This window comes from Salvelinus sp. IW2-2015, linkage group LG9, assembly GCF_002910315.2.
Source record: "Salvelinus sp. IW2-2015 linkage group LG9, ASM291031v2, whole genome shotgun sequence".
NCBI classification, from domain to species: domain Eukaryota; kingdom Metazoa; phylum Chordata; class Actinopteri; order Salmoniformes; family Salmonidae; genus Salvelinus; species Salvelinus sp. IW2-2015.
This window is the reverse complement of record NC_036849.1, coordinates 30,851,410-30,871,467: the sequence shown is the minus strand read 5'-3', so window position 1 is coordinate 30,871,467 and position 20,058 is coordinate 30,851,410. Positions and strand designations below refer to the sequence as shown.

Genomic DNA, 20,058 nt, shown 5'->3' with positions numbered 1-20,058 from the left:
TACAGGGAGAGGACGAACAGGTTATCAGGTGAGAATTTGGAATTTGAGTTACAAGGCAGTTTGGTAAAGCACGTTGCACAGCAATTTACAGCACACAGATTAGAAGTATAGGTTAAACTCCTCATCATACAGCTGACTGTAGCCCAAACGCTGAAACAAATGTTGTTGCCTTCATTCTGATTTCATTTGACTGTCACGGAGGTTGAAGAAGTGGCTGCTCTCAACAATGACACAAAGCAGACTGAACCAAGCAGGAGAAGCTGGGGACCACAGATAGGAAAACAACAAATCATCACGTGATATCATAACGTTTATATTTCACCCAGCAAGAATGTTAGGAACGTTTGCTTGCCAAAGTCTTTCAGGATCCAATGGCTACTTTCTCAGTTCTTAGATGAGTCTATCATTTTCAGAATGAGTTGGCAAGCACATTTACTGAACAAATTACTGTATTAGTAGAGACCATATTGGTAGAATATACAAGTTGCTGAATATAGAGAGTAATTCTGACTTGCTATGTAATTGGGTCAGTGTCTGAATATGGCAGATAGGCTAGAGCTGGATCCATACCCGCTACTGTCTGATAATAATAATAAACTCACAAAGCCAATGCTTTTAACAGTTTATCCTTTGAAATGTTAATTCCAAAACGTGTCTTTGATCCTCTGCACTGTAACGTAGCCTGACTGCATTTTACCCACCTTGCAAGATTACGGCAGCCTAAACAACAGCAGTCGATGCCTTTGGGAGTGACATACTTAAAACCCAACATTTCCATAAAAAGCCTTTGTGTTGCCACCTTGCTCAGTGTAGTAGGCAAGCATACAACTTTCATATACAACGACCACACACGGTACAACACATGACAATGAATTTAGAATAGGTTGGAAAATGGAATTAAATACTTTTATTATAGCGGGTGCCAGAGGTTGATCACATCGTTCATCTACAATATGAGTGAACATCCTATACACTAATTCCTAAGTAAGCTATGTTACAATACACATACAGTCCATTTGACAGTTTCCATATCCATTTGATTGAAGTTATGATATGAGCTAACCAATGGACAACTGCCAGCAGTTTGATAAACAGGCAAGTCTTTGAGTGGAAGCGAATGTCAGTGTGACTAAGTGACTAACTGTCATGGTAACATCCTTTAGCAGTTTCTTCTCCGGCAGCTCAGAAAGGAAGGACGGCTGTAGTGTCTGGGTTTTATAATTAAATCCCCAAAGAAGAAAATCCTCTATGAGAGCTCTCGGAGTCATTCCCCTTACCCTCTTCTGTGCCAATCGCTGCGGGATCCTGATCTCGTCACCCCAGCCACACGTCGTCACCACAGCGGGCAGCACAGGGTGCAGAGACACTCGCAGGCCTGCTGGTGTCCATGTAATCTGCTGGTCGTAGAAGTGGACGGTGCCCCGTGACCAGTTTGGACCCATCTGGAGAGGAAGTCACACAGCACAGCATAGGCCTCCACCTAAACCCCCACACCATTAGCAACACACTAAAATCAATGAATAGACTCTACATTGAGTGAACAAAACACTAAGGACACCTGCTCTTTCCATGACATAGACTGAACAGGTGAATCCAGGTGTAAGATAGGATCCTTTATTGATCTCACTTGTTAAATCGACTTCAGTCAGTGTAGATGAAGGGGAGGAGACAGGTTAAAGAAGGATTTTTAAGTCTTGGTGCAACTCAATAAGCTGGAGACTCATATCTCCCTCACTAGCTTTAAGCACCAGCTGTCAGAGCAGCTCACAGATCACTGCACCTGTACATAGCCCATCTGTAAATAGCCCATCCAACTACCCCATCCCCATACTGTTATTTATTTTGCTCCTTTGCACCCCAGTATCTCTACTTGCACACTCATCTTCTGCACTTCTATCACTCCAGTGTTTAATTGCTAAATTGTAATTATTTCGCCACTACGGCCTATTTATTGCCTTACCTCCCTTATCCTACCTCATTTGCACACACTGTATATAGACTTTTTCTATTGTGTTATTGACTGTATGTTTGTTTTACTCCATGTGTAACTCTGTGTTGTTGTATGTGTCGAACTGCTTTGCTTTATCTTGGCCAGGTCGCAGTTGCAAATGAGAACATGTTCTCAACTAGCCTACCTGGTTAAATAAAGGTGAAATAAAATAAATAAATAAAAAATATTAGGAAAGTGTCTTTAATGTTTTGTARACTCAGTGTACATTGCAAATGGCCCAGGCTCACATTTTCCACTTTTAGTCGGACACTTGCAGTGCACAAAATAATTATAAATGTTGACTATTTGTACAAAACAAGTTTACAATACTGAAGATCAAGATTGCATTGAGGTTGTAATCCTGTGCTGCCTGCCTGAGATTCACCCTTACGCTACTATGTAAAGCCATTAGACTAGCTTGTGGATAAATCCAATCAATATTTATTACTGTGGCATTGCATGCATTTCATATACAGCACAAAGTTGACTTTATTAACGCTGTCATCACATGAGAGGTTTCAAGATATAGACTTCCTATCCTATTGTGAGTAATAAACATCTCAGCGCTGTTTTGCATATAACCCTTAAACTGGGGAAATAACATGCATAAACAAATACATGACATGTTTATTATGCTTATGCTTGTTTATTGTAGCTTTTTTTTTTACACAAAGGATCAATGTTGAATCTACACTTTAGTGACAGCTAAACATGCTTTCTTACATCAGCATGAGAGCTAGCTATAGGCTACTCACTCGTTGGACAAATATTGACAGAAGAAAACTCAGCAGGTTCTTTCAATATTCATATCACACATATCTGAATGTCACATTCTCTCTGTGACTCATTAGCGTTATTGTTTCTGGGTAACCATGTTTGTTTATAGAGTACTGTAAATGACAGAAGGAGCACTGCTATCAGCTATAGACCTGTGTGTGGAGCGTATGGATCTCTCACCGCCTCATCACCACTGACCTTGTGTCCCTCCTCTTGTCATTCTGTATGGCCGCTGTGCAGACAATAGGGCCATGTAGATGTCATTGGTGTGCGCTACAAAGGAGTCTTCCTTGAGGTCAAGGGATAGGCTGGGGAACATGTACAGCTCCTGGATTCATTCAACTGAATGGTAGAAGGTCAGAGAACATTCAACTGAATGGTAGAAGGTCAGAGAACATTCAACTGAATGGTAGGAAGATCAGAGAACATTCAACTGAATGGTAGAAGGTCAGAGAACATTCAACTGCATGGTAGAAGGTCAGAGAACATTCAACTGAATGGTAAAAGGTCAGAGAACATTCAACTGCATGGTAGAAGGTCAGGAAACATTCAACTGAATGGTAAAAGGTAGAGAACATTCAACTGAATGGTAGAAGGTCAGAGAACATTCAACTGGCTTGGCATTCATACTCAATAATACTGTATTTTCTGCCACAAAAAAAGTGTAATTACTAAAATAGTCAATTTGTCTAACACTTACATACATCACAGGGAGAGAATAATTGTGTATTATGGAAGACAAAACAAGTGAGAGCTTTAAGATAGATACTGTACATACATACATTGATATATACATTCCATTATTACTATTATTTTCTTTGCTCCTGTGATAGACTGCACTGTGATAGACTGCATCCAGTTTGTTGAGTAGAGTATTGGAAGCTATTTTGTAATACATCGCAAAGTCGGGGATCGGTAGGATAGACCGTTTTAAAAGGTGTGTTTGGCGGCGGGAGTGAGGCTTTGTTGTGAAATAGGAAGCCGATTCTAGATTTAATTTTGGATTGGAGATGTTAATATGAGTTCTGGGAAGGGAGAGTTTACAGTCTAGTCAGACACCTAGGTATTTGTAGTTGTCCACATATTCTAAGTCAGAACTGTCCAGAGTAGTGATGCTAGTCGGGCGGGCGGGTGCGGGCAGCGAACGGTTGAAAAGCATGCATTTGGTTTTACTAGTGTTTGATAGCAGTTGGAGGCCACGGAAGGAGTGGCATTGAAGCTCGTTTGGAGGTTAGTTAACACAGAGTCCAAAGAAGGGCCAGATGTATACAGAATGGTGTCGTCTGCGTAGAGGTGGATCAGGGAATCACCAGCAGCAACCGCAACATCGTTGATATATACAGAGAAAAGAGTCGGCCCGAGAATTGAACCCTGTGGTACCCCCATAGAGACTGCCAGAGGTCCGAACAACAGGACCTCCGATTTGACACACTGAACTGTGTCTGAGAAGTAGTTGGTGAACCAGGCGAGGCACTCATTTGAGAAACCAAGGCTGTTGAGTCTGCCGATAAGAATATTGATAAAGATTGACAGAGTCCAAAGCCTTGGCCAGGTCGATGAAGATGGCTGCACAGTACTTTCTTTTATCGATGGCGGTTATGATATCGTTTAGTACCTTGAGCGTGGCTGAGGTGGACCCATGACCAGCTCAAAAACCGGATTGCACAGCGGAGAAGGTACGGTGGGATTCAAAATGGTCAGTGATCTGTTTATTAAATGAGAACTTGTTCTCAACTTGCCTACCTGGTTAAATAAAGGTGAAATAAAAAATAAAAAATAAAAAATTAACTTGGCTTTTGAAGACTTTAGAAAGGCAGGGCAGGATGGATATAGGTCTATAACAGTTTGGGTCTAGAATGTCACCCCCTTTGAAGAGGGGGATGACCGCGGCAGCTTTCCAATCTTTTGGGGATCTCGGACGATACGAAAGAGAGGTTGAACAGACTGGTAATAGGGGTTGCAACAATGGCGCCGGATGATTTTAGAAAGAGAGGGTCCAGATTGTCTAGCCCAGTTGATTTGTACGGGTCCAGGTTTTGCAGCTCTTTCAGAACATCTGCTATCTGGATTGGTGAAGGAGAACGCTGGGAGGCCTTGGGCGAATGCTGCGGGGGGGGGGGGGGGGGCAGAGCTGTTGGCCGGGTTGGGTAGCCAGAGACAACGTGGCCAGCATAGAGAAATGCTAGTAGAAGATTCTGATTATATGGATTTATCGGTGTTGACAGTGTTTCCTATCCTCAGTGCAGTGGGCAGCTGGGAGGAGGTGCTCTTATTCTCCATCTCTCTCTCAACTTTTTGGAGTTAGAGCTACGGGATGCAAATTTCTGTTAGAAAAAGCTAGCCTTTGCATTCCTGACGGACTGCGTGTATTGGTTCCTGACTTCCCTGAAAAGTTGCAAAGTTGCATATCACTGGGACTATTCGATGCTAGTGCAGTCCGCAACAGGATGTTTTTGTGCTGGTCGAAGTGCAGTCATGTCTGGAGTGAACCAAGGGCTATATCTGTTCTTAGTTCTACATTTTTTGAAAGGGGCATGCTTATTTAAGATGGTGAGGAAATTACTTTTAAAGAATGACCAGGCATCCTCAACTGATGGGATGAAGTCAATATCCTTCCAGGATACCCGGGCCAGGTCGATTAGAAAGGCCTGCTCGCAGAAGTGTTTTAGGGAGCGTTTGACAGTGTTGAGGGGTGGTCGTTTGATAGCGGACCCATAGCGGATGCAGGCAATGAGGCAGTGATCGCTGAGATCCTGATTGAAAACAGCAGAGGAGTATTTGGAGGGCAAGTTGGTCAGGATAATATCTATGAGGTTGCCCATGTTTACGGATTTAGGGTTGTACCTGTTGGGTTCCTTGATCATTTGTGTGAGATTGAGGGCATCTAGCTTAGATTGTAGGACTGCCGGGGTGTTAAGCATATCCCAGTTTAGGTCACCTAACAGAACAAACTCTGAAGATAGATGGGGGGGCAATCAATTCACATATGGTGTCCAGGGCACAGCTGGGAGCTGAGGAGGGTCTATAACAGGCGGCAACAGTGAGAGACCTATTTCTGGAGAGATTCATTTTTAAAATTAGAAGCTCGAACTGTTTGGGCATAGACCTGGAAAGTATGACAGAACTTTTCAGGCTATCTCTGGAGTAGATTGCAACTCCTCCCCCTTTGGCAGTTCTATCTTGACGGAAAATGTTGTAGTTGGATATGGAAATCGCAGAATTTTTGGTGGCCTTCCTAAGCCAGGATTCAGACATGGCAAGGACATCAGGGTTGGCGGAGTATGCTAAAGCAGTGAGTAAAACAAACTTAGGGAGGAGGCTTCTGATGTTAACATGCATGAAACCAAGGCTTTTTCGGTTACAGAAGTCAACAAATGAGAGTGCCTGGGGACATGCAGGGCCTGGGTTAACCTCTACATCACCCGAGGAACAGAGGAGGAGTAGGATGAGGGTACGGCTAAAGGCTATCAAAACTGGTCGTCTAGTGCGTTGGGGACAGAGAATAAAAGGAGCAGATTTCTGGGCGTGGTAGAATAGATTCAGGGCATGGGTATGGTGGGGTGCGGGTACAGTGGAGGTAAACCCAGGCACCGAGTGATGATAGGAGAGGCTGCATCTCTGGACGGGCTAGTTATGCTGGGTGAGGTCACCGCAAGTGTGGGAGGTGGGACAAAGAAGGTATCTGAGGCATGTTGAGTGGGACTAGGGGCTCCGCAGTAAACTAAGACAATAATAACTATCCTAAACAACAGTGTACAAGGCATATTGACATTTGAGAGAGACATAAAGCGAGGCATAAAGCAATCACAGGTGTTGATTTGGAGAGCTAGCTAAGACAACAACGGGTAAGACAACAACAGCTAATCAGCTAAGACAACAACAACAGGTAAAATGGCGATGAATGGGAAGAGAGGGTCGGTTAACTACAGTTAATGCATGCATGGACAACATGGCTGAGGTGAAACAAGCTATGTCATGTCCAAAGAACTGGGAAGGTACTAACTGATAGGACTGGGGAAGTACTAACTGAAATTGTCCAATACGAAACGCTAATTTACTTCCGTTGCAAAACATTTTGGTACAGTATTCCCTACTGAACATGTCCATGGTCTTACTTACATGGTAGATCTGATTGGAGACCTTAGCAATGGTTTGGAAGTCCCATGCGATGAGCGTGCGCTCCGCAGAGTCCTGGCTGACTGAGTCACTGCTGGTCACAAACTCCCTGCCCCCGGTCAGGAATAGGATGGCCAAAGTCTGCAGGATTCCTGCTCTGTACAACCTCTGAGTAGAGAATATGGGGCATAAATAGAATAAATAAAACATGCTGGTGAAGCTTGGCTCCTCTAGCAGATATGACAATTCCATATTCTCTGCAACCTGCATTGACACCTACTCGCAGAACAAATTGCTGTTGCATTAAAATGTACTAGCGGCTAGCCACTTGGGAACATGTCAGTTTGAACTCATACCAAAAAGGGGTACACAGTGCACCATAGTGTAGATCAGCATGCCTTTACAATGTTGTTAGCCCTATGAATGACTCTCTGTCTTGGTGACTGAAGAGCCACAGAGAGATCAGACCTGGGCACAAATATCTTTCAGATTGAGTGTCTGATAGAGCCTGCTTCTAGTGCCAGATGGGCAAGGTTTGCACTTTTATGGCTATTCCATTGGTTCCATTGTGAAATTATTCTAAAGAAAACAAAATACTATTTGAATCCAGATCTACCAGAAAAAGGTCTACAGTGCTGGAGAGAAGAGAGGGTTAATGATGCAGCTGACCTTGCAGGTATGGGCATCCCAAGCCTTGACTTCTGCACTGTAACCCCCAGACAGGAACACTTCAGGGTCATTGGGCTACACAGCCAAGCACATCACCTTGAACTGGTTCCCCACCTTTATCTGCTGTCATGAGGAACCAAACAGAAACCGCCATAAGAACCCCCCAGAAAACCTCTAACAAACCTCTAGCAAACGTTTTACAAACAGGAGATAAGTACGGAACGTTACAYCTTTGATTAAGCATATATGACAGAGCAAATGGACACAGCGTCATTTGAAAGTCATTAATCAATTTGCGTCCTCTCAAATGTATAAGTATGAAACTTGAGTGGTCGTCTTTGAAGTCGAGGAGTTTATCGTTGTCACTCGCCGTCCTATACCGCCAAATTCTACCTCGGTCGACGTTATTACGCTGTCAGATTGAACGTCACGTGCAATCACCTTTATGTATGTCAGTGTACAATACCTATGTTTTAGTAATTTCCACAGGATTTGACTAATGATACAGTGGCCTTCGCGAGGATTACCATAAAGCTGCTCCCATTAATCATGATCAACATGAAGCTAGAAGAAAGCCTCTTTACAGGGACAATGACAGTAGCTACTGTATGTTTCCATTAACTTATCCAGGGATTTTTTCCCGACATTTTAGAAAGTTCGGATAGAAAATAGATTGCTTGCTATGGTGCATTTCCATTCAACTACCTTGTGTTCTATAAAAACTGCTGGACCTAATGACCTAAGAAAAATACTTATTTTCAAAAACCTTACAGTGTTTAATAAAAATGTATTGGTTGAAGTGTTTCCATTACCCATTCAGGCAAATTACGCATTAATAAATTGGCGACAGTCTGCATGCCCTCCCACCTGTCTTTCATATCTCTGGTAGCCCGCAACAGCCAGCATGTATAGAATGCAATAATTTACTAATATTTGAAATATTGTAGTAATTCTCATGTGCCAATATATTGCCACTATCCGTGCCATGGAAAGTCAGGACAATCCTTGTCCTGCGAAGAAACATTGTTATAGTTGAGAAAATAGCAAATTTAGAAAGCAGTCAGCATTTAGAATTAAATGTGGAGTGGAGCCTTATAGTTATGCTGTGACATCACGTGCCCTGCGTACCTTCAAAAGGATTTGGCAATCATCATTTATTTGAAAGACACAGTTTCCATCATCACAGTTTCCATCATAATTTGTCACAATAAAGAAAGTTAGACTAAATAAAAATCTACCCCTGTCGAACGGATAAAAATGTTGTCCATCTTAAGAAAATGCCTCTTATATCTGGTCTAAGACACTGCACCGTCACTGCAGTACCTGGTTCGAATCCAGGCTGAATCACATCCGGCAGTGATTGGGAGTCCCATAGCACACAATTGGCCCAGCATTGTCCGGGTTTGGCTGGGGTAGGCCGTCATTGTAAACTAGAATGTGTTCTGAACTGACTTGCCTAGTTAAATAAAGATAAAATAAAATAAAACGTAAATATATTTTTAAAATCTGTTGTTTTTTTATTTTTACATTGCTTTTGTTGAAAAGGGTCAATGGAAACCTGTCTAGTGAGGGCTTCACTCTTCAGGTTCAAAGAAGACACTGGTGTGTGTGTGTGTGTGTGTGTGTGTGTGTGTGTGGTGTGTGTGTGTGGTGTGGTGGTGTGGTGTGTGTGTGTGTGTGGTGTGTGGTGTGTGTGTGTGTTGTGTGTTGTGTGGTGTGTGTGTGTTGTGTGGTGTGTGTCTGTGTGTCTGTGTGTGTGTGTGTGTGTGTGTGTCTGTGTGTCTGTGTGTGTGTGTGTGTGTGTGTGTGTGTGTGTGTGTGTGTGTGTGTGTGGTTTGGTTTGGTTTTACAATCCTTGTGGGTACCAGAAGTCCTCACAAGGATAGTAAATCAAGGAAAATTCAGACAAGACATTTCACCTGTCCTCACAAGGAAAAATGCTATATTAGGCTTAGGGGTTAAGTTAGGGGTTAGGGTTAGGAGTTAGGGTTCGGTTTAGTTTTAGGGTTAGGGGTTAGGGGTTAATGGTTAGGGAAAATAGGATTTGAATGGGAATTTGTATTTGGATCAGCACAAGGATAGTACAACAAATATACAGTGCCTTCGAAAAGTATTCAGACCCCTTGACTTTTTCCACATTTTGTTAAGTTACAGCCTTATTCTAAAATGGAATACATTTTTTWAAATCCTCATCAATCTACAGACAATACCCCATAAAGACAAAACGAAAACAGGTTTTAGATTTTTTTGCAAATGTATTACCAATAAAAAACAGAAATACCTTATTGACATAAGTATTCAGACCCTTTGCTATGAGACTCGAAATTGAGCTCAGGTGCATCCTGTTTCCATTGATCATCCGTGAGATGTTTCTACAACTTGATTGGAGTCCACCTGTGGAAAATTAAATTGAAAAGGCACACACCTGTCTAAAGTGTGGAACCAACAAGACTCTTCCTAGAGCTAGCCGCCCGGCAAAACTGACCAATTGGGAGAGAAGGGCCTTGGTCAAGGAGGTGGCCAAGAACCCGATGGTCACTCTGACAGAGCTCCAGAGTTCCTCTGTGGGGATGGGAGAACCTTCCAGAAGGACAACCATCTCTGTAGCACTCCCCCAATCAGGCCTTTATGGTAGAGTGGCCGTACGGAAACCACTCCTCAGTAAAGGGCACATGACAGCCCGCTTGGAGTTTGCCAAAAAGCAACTAAAGGACTCTCAGACCATGAGAAACAAGATTCGGTAGAGTGGTCTGATGAAATCAAGATTGAACTCTTTGGCCTGAATGTCATGCATCACATCTGGAGGAAACCTGGCACCATCGCTACGGTGAAGCATGGTGGTGGCAGCATCATCATGCTGTGGGGATGTTTTTCAGCAGCAGGGACTGGGAGACTAGTCAGGATCAAGGGAAAGATGAACAGAGCAAAGTACAGAGAGATCCTTGNCATCATGCTGTGGGGATGTTTTTCAGCAGCAGGGACTGGGAGACTAGTCAGGATCAAGGGAAAGATGAACAGAGCAAAGTACAGAGAGATCCTTGATAAAAACCTGCTCCAGAGCGCTCAGGACCTCAGACTGGGGTGAAGGTTCACCTTCCAACAGGACAACGACCCTAAGCACACAGTCAAGACAAAGCAGGGGTAGCGTCGGTGAATGCAGGGGTGGCTTCTCTGAATGTCCTRGAGTGGCCCAGCCAGAGCCCGGACTTGAACCCGATCCAACATCTTTGGTGAGACCTGAAAAAAGCTGTGCAGCGATGCTCCCCAACCAACCTGACAGAGCTAGAGAGGATCTGCAGAGAAGAATGGGAGAAACTCCCCAAATACAGGTTTGTCAAGCTTGTACCATCATACCCAAGAAGAGTCGAGGCTGTAATCACTGCAAAAGGTGCAAAGGCAAAGTACTGAGTAACGGGTCTGAATACTTACGTGAATGTGATATGTCCGCTTCTTATTTGTAATACATTTGCAAGCATTTCAAAAAAACTGTTTTTTCTTTGTCATTATGGGGTATTGTGTTTAGATTGATGAGGATTAAAAAAAATCAAAATCAAATTAGAATAAGGCTGTAACGTAAAAAAAAAATTGAAAAAGTCAAGGGGTCTTAATACTTCCTGAATGCACTGTACAGTGACACATCACTTTGGGTGACAATGACTATGAGGTTAAAGGACACACTGTCAGCTTTAATATGAGGGTATTTTCATCCATATCGGGTGAACCCTTTAGAAATGACATACTTAACTTTTTACTACTTTAATACACATGTAAGGGAATTTTTCCCAATACTTTTGGTCCCCTAAAATGGAGCTATGTACAAAAAGTGATGTTATTTCTAAACGGTTCTGCCGATATGGAAGAAAATACCCTAAAATTAAAGCTGACAGTCTGCAATGCAACTTCATAGTCATTGTATCATTTCAAATCCAAAGTGTTGTAGTACAGAGCCAAAACAACAAAACATCTGTCACTGTGCCAATACTTTTAGAGCTCACTGTGTGTGTGTGTGTGTGTGTGTGTGTGTGCGTGCGTGCGTGCGTACGTGCGTGCGTGCGCACGTGTGTGTGTGTAGATGAGAAGAGCCCTGCGTCTGTCTCTCTCAGCTGTGAACTGATTCCCCTGGCCACTTCAATCCCCCCTGCTCTGCCCTCGCTGATCCAAAATCCAGCAAAGCAATTACCCTGTCAGTGTCCCATCCGAGACCAGGGACCAGCGCTGACACACCACCGGCAGCCATTAGCCGTATCACCATTTAGAATCAGTGTTAGCCACCGTCGCTGGCTGCTATGCTAACAACATGCCTCTTCTGTGTAGTCTACAAGCCCAGGCATCACAGTTGATGGATGTTGAAACAGATTATAAAACAGCCATAGGTCTACCTGATCATACGCAAACTTATTATTATTGGGGGGGGGGGGMTTATTTTAGGGCGACTGCCAAGTCTTGTTAGAGATAGGCCTGTGTATTGCACATGTACACTGAGTGTACAAAACATGAAGGACACCTGATTTTTCCATGACATTGACTGACCAGATGAATCCAGGTGAAAGCTATGATCCCTTATTGATGTTACTTGTTAAATCCACTTCAATCAGTGTAGATGAAGGGGAGGAGACAGGTTAAAGAAGGATTTTTAAGCCTTGAGACAATTGAGACATGGATTTTGTGTGCGCCATTCAGAGGGTGAGTTGGCAAGACAACAATTTAAGTGCCTTCGGTAGTAGGTATGGTAGCAGGTGCCAGGCGCTCCGGTTTGTGTCAAGAACTGCAACGCTGCTGGGTCTTTCAAGCTGTCGACAGTTTCCCGTGTGTATCAAGAATGGTCCAACACCCAAAGGATATCCAGCCAACTTGACAGAACTGTGGGAAGCATTCGAGTCAACATGCTTTCAACACCTTGTAGAGATTTGGTCTAGACAATACAGKAAAATAAGGAATGAATGGGTTCTGAAAATGAAATTGCCAAGACAACATTTGTGGTTGTTGGTACCGTATCCAGAACCAAGCGTGCATGTTTTATTTGCTTTTGTTTAATATTTTCATGTGTGGTCGTCTTGTCACGTCTTGAGCTATTGAGATCAATCAAATATATAAATCGCATTTTCTCTCTCCGGTTGCACATTTTGCTGAAAGCATTTATCCTGTTCAATATAGGAATGCTTTTACGTGGACTTGCATCACTTGTGGGGAGTTATGGCAAGATTTGATTTGAGGCTATAAATATAGGGCAAATTACATTGAGCAATATGCCAGGCATCTCTCTACTGAATGGATTCCTTTGAAAACAAGCTGATTAAAACAAGATAAATTGTGTTGTTACTTTACAGCCGTGGGTGTAATCGTCAACTCAGCAGAGCTTTCAAATTCACGAGGCACATATATGATTGGTAACGTTCCAAGATATTTACAATGAAGAACTGGAGCTATGAAGTCATCTCAGTGTTATTACAATGGAGGAGGATAATACTCTAGAGCAGTGGTTCCCAACCTTTTTCGGTTACTYTACCACCAAGTACATTTTGCTCTGCCCGGAGTACCCCTGATGTGCATTTTACAAGTAGGCCTATGGTCTCATTAATCTTCTCAAGTACCCTCTGTGGACTGGGGCGGCAGGTAGCCTAGTCATTGGGCCAGTAACCGAAAGGTTGCTAGATCGAATCCCTGAGCTGACAAGGTAAAAATCTGCCGTTCTGCCCCTGAACAAAATAAGAATTTGTTCTTAACTTGCCTAGTTAAATAAAATAGGCCAAGTACCCCTGCTTTAGTGGTTGGGTTTCAATAATGTGAATGGTACAATGTGTCAGTGATACTTAAATAAAGTATGATGTATTTAACAAAAGATAAACTCGATCCAAGAATCACAGAAGCATGCCGGAGTAGTCCTGTGATATTTTTGGATCTATGCCTTTAACCATGTCGAACAAATTAGTCTTTGAAAACCAAAAGCAGCTTTTATCTCACACAAGTAAAAAAAAAAAGTGTACCCCTAATTAAACTGACAAAGAATGTACACCATAACACACTCTGGATAAAAAAAAAAAAAAAAAAAAAGAAGAATCACTTGTTTGGCACGAGCGGGGTCTGCAAGCGTTTTTCTTATATAATTATAGTGATGTTGAGCTTCAGAAACAAAACCAAAACATTGAGGCACTTAAATATAATTAATCCTGAAAGGTGCGACATCCACAGTAAAAACCTGCAGGGGACCATTCCAGGACTATGCCAGGCATCAGCCCCGTCAAAGGCTATGTAAAAATGTACCCCAGGGCCAAGCTCTCTCTCATGAATTAATCTCAACACACAAACAAGACCTCACATGTTAAATACCCCACCGCCCTTATCTAGCGCTGTTTAAACTCGCCCCCCTCCTCCAAGTTGAAAGCGACCTTTCACCCCCATTAATATCCTGCCTCCCCTCTCTTGCCAAGAGTGCCAGTCAGGCGATTGTTAAAGTAGCCCCGAAAAGAGCTGCAAAATCTGGACCCCCTCAACAAATCCAAGCCGGGCCAGACAGATCTCTGGACCCCGCCCTTGTATTGCTATAAAAGATGATACTCGAAATACATCTGCTTGCAAACCCTGGCGTTAAAGGACTCCATCACCACTAGTTCTTAAAAATACCCCCTTCCCACGTCTTTTTATAATACCCACCCCCACTCTCTTCTACGTTTTTCCTTCCTCCTCCCTATATAGTTGGTTGCGCCTCTTGAGACTCGAGCCCAAAGATTTTACAGAGCTACCCAGTAATAGGCGGTCTCCCCTGCAACAATGTGCGTGATGAATAAAACAACTCTTTTAGTGAAACATTTAAAGCGGTCCAGATTGTCTAGCCCAGCTGATATGTAGGTCAAGATTTTGCAATTTTTTCAGAACATCAGCTGTGCGGATTTGGTGAAGGAGAAGAGGGGGTGTGAAGTTGCTGAGGGGGTGCGAGATTTGTTGCCGGGTAGGGGTAGCCTACAGCGATCCTGGCCGCTGGAAAAATGTCTTATTGAAATTCGATTATCGGATTTCGGTGGTGACAGTGTTCTATCTTCAGTACATGGGCAGCTGGGAGGAGGTGCGTCTTATTCTCCATGGACTTACATGTCCAAACCTTTTTGATTTGTGCTATCAGGAAGCAAATTTCTGTTAGAAAACTAGCCTTGCTTTCCTAACTTCTGGTATATTGGTTCCTACTCCCTGAAAAGTTGCATATCGCGGCGGCTAATGCAGAACGCCCAGATGTTTTTGTGCTTGTCTAAGGCAGTCAAGTCTGGGGAACCAAGGCTATATCTGTTCCTGTTCTAATTTTGAAGGGGTCTCTATTTTAAGATGGAGGAAGCATCTTTGAAGAGCAACAGGCATCCTCTACTGACGGATGAGGTCAATTCCTTCTAGGATACCCGGGCCAGGTCGATTAGAAAGGCCTGCTCCGCTGAAAGTTTTGGGAGCGTTTGAAGTGATGAGGGTGGTCGTTTGACCGCGACCATACGCACGCAGGCAATGAGCAGTGATCGCTGAGATCTTGGTTTGAAAACCAGCAAGAGGTGTATTTAGAGGGCAAGATTGGTTAGATGATATCTATGAGGGGCCCCGTGTTTACGGCTTATGGGTGGTACCTGTAGAGTTCATTGGATAATGTGTGCTGAGATTGAGGGCATCAAGCTTAGATTGGTAGGATGGTCGGGGTGTTAAGCTATGTTCCAGCTTTAGGTCACCTAGCTAGCACGAGCTTCATGATAGATAGATGGGGGCAATGCAGTCATTCATTATAGGGATCGCTCCCACAGCCTGGGCTGCAGAGAGGTGCGTCTATGAGCAGGCGGCAACGGTGAGAGACTTGTATTTTAGAGAGGTGGATTTTAAAAGTAGAGTTCAAATTGTTGGAAACAGATCGGGATAGGACAGAACTCTGCAAGGCAGTTTCTGCAGTAAGATGCAAACAACCGAGTCCCTATTCGGCCGCTCCCATCTCTGTGCTCCGCAAAATGTTGTATTTAGGGATGGAGGATTTCTGGAATTTTATGGTGTCTTCCTAAAGCCAGATTCAGACACAGCTAGGACATCCGGGTTGGCAGTAGGTGTGCTAAAGCCAGTGTATAAACAAACTTGTAGGAGGAGTCTATCTAATGTTGAATATGCAAAATACAAACCCCAAGCTATTACGGTTACAGGAAGTCTTCCAAAGACCGACGGGCAAGTTAGAGTGGTAGCTAGGCACGGGCAGGCCTTGGAGTCACCTCTACATCACAGAGTACAAGAGGAGTAGATAGGGCTACGGCTAAAAGCTATGAGAATTGGTCGTCTAGGAGTCCGGGAACAGAGAGGAAAAGAGCAGGTTGTTCTGAGGCTATAAATACTCAAGTATAATGTACAGACAAGGATGTAGGATGTGAATACAGTGGAGGTAAACCTAGTATTGAGTGAGATGAGAGAGATAATGTCTCTGAAATAATGAAAAACTTGTGTTGGGTGTTTTTTCTTTTTTTTTTTTTTCTGTGGGTGGTTGAACTGGAAAGGTTGGATAAAGGTATAATGAGCGGGTAGAGCTCTACAGTGGAAATAAAGCCAGTGAACTGGCTAACTTCTGCTAGCTTCTGTTGTGGATTTCAGATTTGAGGTGATAATCTGTTTATTTTTAATTGTGGACGGGGTTGTGGTTGCAGGAGAGTGTTTTGAAGTTGAGTTTGTCTAGAAAAAAAAGATATTGAAGAACAATAATGTAAATATATATATAACACACATTTTGCAGACGAGAACAAGACGTATGATGCTAGGCATCTTGGAAATGGATGGTATGTTATAAAATATTATCAGACAACTCTGTGCTTGGTGGGCTGTTGTTGCCAGTGCTGTTCGGCCTCAACCAACACCCCACGGCTACCTCGAGCATATGGTCGGAGAATGCAGGTTTGGAATATTAGCTGTATCCCCCCAGCATCCACCTGGCCTATCTGCCAGCCCTCTCTCCAGTTTCAACTGTTGCTTGGCCTGCTGATGGAACCTCACACAAGTGTCCTCCCCCCAGACTGCTATTTCTTTCAACTCTTAATGATCGGCTATGAAAAGCCAACTGAATAGGTTCCCATGATTCTTATTTGACCATGCTTTCACTATGAATATTTGGAAACAATCTTGGCATAGTGCTGTTATAATCTCCACCCGGCACAGCCAGAAGAGGACGTGGCCACCCTCATAGCCTGGTTCATCTCAGGTTTCTCACCTAGTTTTGCCTTTCTAGGAAGTTTCTAGCCACGTGCTTCTACACCTGCATTGCTTGCTGTTGGGGTTTTAGGCTGGGGTTTCTGTACGCACTTTCGAGATATTAGCTTGATGTACGAAGGGCTACTATAAAGAATAAACTTGATTTGATTGTGATTTCATCTCAGTTAGCTTTGGGTGCCGTGGGGTCGAGCGTCGGAGATTTACCACGCGAGGAGCTGGTGGCTCAGTTCATCTTCAGCAGCAGAAGCAACAGGCTCTCCAGGAGCAAGCGCTGAGAGCGAAGCGACCAACACACCGCAGATGCTTAGCGGAGGTAGTCCCAGTGAATGGATTAAAATTTGGAGAGGCTCACGGATGCTCTGGCCCGACACTCAGATGTCTTTTGTTCAGTGAAAGGGAAAGGAACACGATCGTCGTGGATCCCCATTGGAGTCGTCATTGCAACACCTAATCGAAGCAGGCCCGCCAACAGAGGGTCAAGCACTCAAGCCGAGTAGGTGTTGTAAGACCTGGATTGCACCCAAGACCCCCTATCTGGGGAAAGGGGCACAGAAGGCCTACTTTTTGTTTGAACATGGACCATGGCTTAAAGACTCGACGCAGAACCTGTGATTTGATGAGGGACTAGCACACTAACCAGGATTGGAGCATAATGACGCCGTTGTGATTGTAGGTCAATACCGCCGCTCCGATCCGCGTGTTAAAGACCCTCCCTCCCCAGTGGTAAAGAACTCCTCACCACGGACTGGTGGGTTACCTTATAGACCCTCACACCCTCCCCTCCCCTCCGCTGCTCAACACATGAACGCGACCTGGTTGCGGCGTGATGGACCAAGGAATCTGGCCACCTCCTGATGGACAAGGTACCGTCCTTAACACGATATGCTCGAGCCACAAGCTCCACTCCTGGAAAAATACCTCGCCCTACATACTTATGTAAGAGAGAGAAAGCTCCGCTATATGCAGAACCCCCAGTAGCCTGAGAAACCAGGCCACATTGTCTGGACCGCCCCACGTAAATTCACCAGAACACCCAGGACTGCTGAGAGCCCCGAGCACGGAGAGGAGATGACGGCGAAACCCCTTCGCCCAGGTTGCTAAGAGTAGAACACCCAACTACACAAAGTGAAGGCTAGAAGGGTACCCCTGATAGTCGCCCAGTGTAAAGACTCCGACGGACCCAGCCGAGGGCGTGGTTGAAACTACCGCCCTTCTCCGGCGAGGGTGGACCCAAACAACGACGGGCGGCTGCAGGACCCAGATCCAGAGGACGCTGCTATGAGGCGGTGAACCGGGCCACTTGTGTGGGCTGTCTGGGCGGAGGAGGCATGGCGCCCCGCATCTCCAGCCTGGGGTAACCCGGATGGCGAGTTACGTCACCTTCCTGTTGGGGCGCACACCGAGACGGCCCCTCCGATGGTTTCCTGACACCAGCGCTCTGCTGGAACTCCGGCAGCATGGGTGCCGGCCCACCCACAGTGGCCTACACATGAGAGAGAAGGAGAACGAGTGAGAGCAGTGATCCTGTGTTACACGGGACATCCACAGAAGGCACTCCCACACCAGTACCCCCGTGCCCCGCTCGGATAACACTCCAAGAGGGGTAGGTTTGCACCAGATGATCACCCCCCCCGTGTGGTTAGCTGATTCCGGATACCCTCACCCCACCGTTCATCCTCCCTTGTCGAGGGATCTGCCTCTCAATACAAGGCACTCCGTGGCACGGACTCCCCTCGGAGGCGAGTCAGCGGTAGTTGTTAAATACCCCCTCCCCAGTGTTAAATAATAAAATCAAATGGGTTTTTCAAGCTTTTTTTGCTAATGGGGTTTTCAAGCTTTTTTTGATAATGGGGTTTTTCAAGCTTTTTTCTAATGGGTTTTTCAAGCTTTTTTCTAATGGGTTTTTCAAGCTTTTTTTGCTAATGGGGTTTTCAAGCTTTTTTTGCTAATGGGGTTTTCAAGCTTTTGAATCTGGTGGGTAAAMGCTGCCAATAGATGCAGATGTTTCAAATAGGCCTAGCTTTTGCATCACTATCARTAGCTATCACTAACTAACAGGGCATAAATCTGAGGGCGAGCACGGAGCATGACTGGGACAAGCTAGAACAGCATGTGATGTTGTTGGAGCCGTTTGCAATCCACACCGACCAACTTCAAACTGACAGCAAGTCACGGTCTGATGTGGAGCCGTGCTTTCTCAACCTTGAGACACACTTGCAGTCAACTACTTTTGCAAAACAGTTGGCACAGGTCGTCCTAAAGTCACTGCGTGAGCGCTTCGGTTGCATACTGATTCCCCTGGCAGCCAACTTCAACCCAAACCCTGCAGCACCTTGTCTGATGGACCCAAGTGTGTCTCTGCCACTTCGGTCAACAAAGATGGAGACACTGATGAGGCAAGCAGAGTCTTTTGCACTTCAGCAAATTGGACAGTACAGCTGTGGAGCAGCAGGACCCCAGGAAGATGCCAGCCCGATTAATCCAGCAAGCTTCTCGACCACAGTGCTTTAGGAATTTAGCTTCCTCGCATCGAAGATTGTGTCTAAGGTCACCGTCTAGCCGGAGGGTCAACCTGGCAGGGCATTAAGTACTCTGTGTGAGCTGTGGAKATACCTGGAAGAGGTAAAGGGGGTCATCACTGCCTCATTGCCTGCGTGCGTACTGGGTCCGCGGTCAAACGACCACCCCTCATCACTATCAAACGCTCCCCAAAACATTTCAGCGAGCAGGCCTTTCTAATCGACCTGGCCCGGGTATCCTAGAAAGATATTGACCTCATCCCGTCAGTAGAGGATGCCTGGTTGCTCTTCTAAAGTGCTTTCCTCTCCATCTTAAATAAGCATGCCCCTTTCAAAAAATGTGGAACTAAGAACAGATATAGCCCTTGGTTCACGCCAGACTTGACTGCCCTTGACCAGCACAAAAACATCCTGRGGCGTTCTGCATTAGCCCCTGCGATATGCAACTTTTCAGGGAAGTCAGGAACCAATATACTCAGTCAGTTAGGAAAGCTAAGGCTAGATTTTTCTAACAGAAATTTGCTTCCTGTAGCATTAATTCCAAAAAGGTTTGGGACAATGTGTAGTCCATGGAGAATAAGAGCACCTCCTCCCAGCTGCCCATTGTACTGAAGATAGAAAACACTGTCACCACCGAAAAATCTACGATAATCGATCATTTCAATAAGCATTTTTCCACGGCTGGCCATGCTTTTCACCTGGCTACCCCTACCCTGGCCGTCAATCACCGCATTCTTATCGGCAGACTCAATAGCCTTGGTTTCTCAAATGACTGCCTTG

General features: G+C 44.6%; 1 protein-coding gene across 1 annotated transcript in view; it reads right to left on the bottom strand.

Moving 5' to 3' along the window:
• Positions 1–927: 927 nt before the first annotated feature.
• LOC111968394 (WD repeat-containing protein 25) overlaps positions 928–20,058 on the bottom strand; it is a 40,008-nt gene continuing 20,877 nt past the window's right edge. The window contains 6 exon segments of the mRNA XM_070445069.1: positions 928–1,369; positions 1,372–1,480; positions 2,958–3,095; positions 6,887–7,051; positions 7,553–7,675; positions 19,008–19,015. Coding sequence (XP_070301170.1) covers positions 1,059–1,369; positions 1,372–1,480; positions 2,958–3,095; positions 6,887–7,051; positions 7,553–7,675; positions 19,008–19,015 — 854 coding nt within the window. The 3' untranslated portion in view covers positions 928–1,058.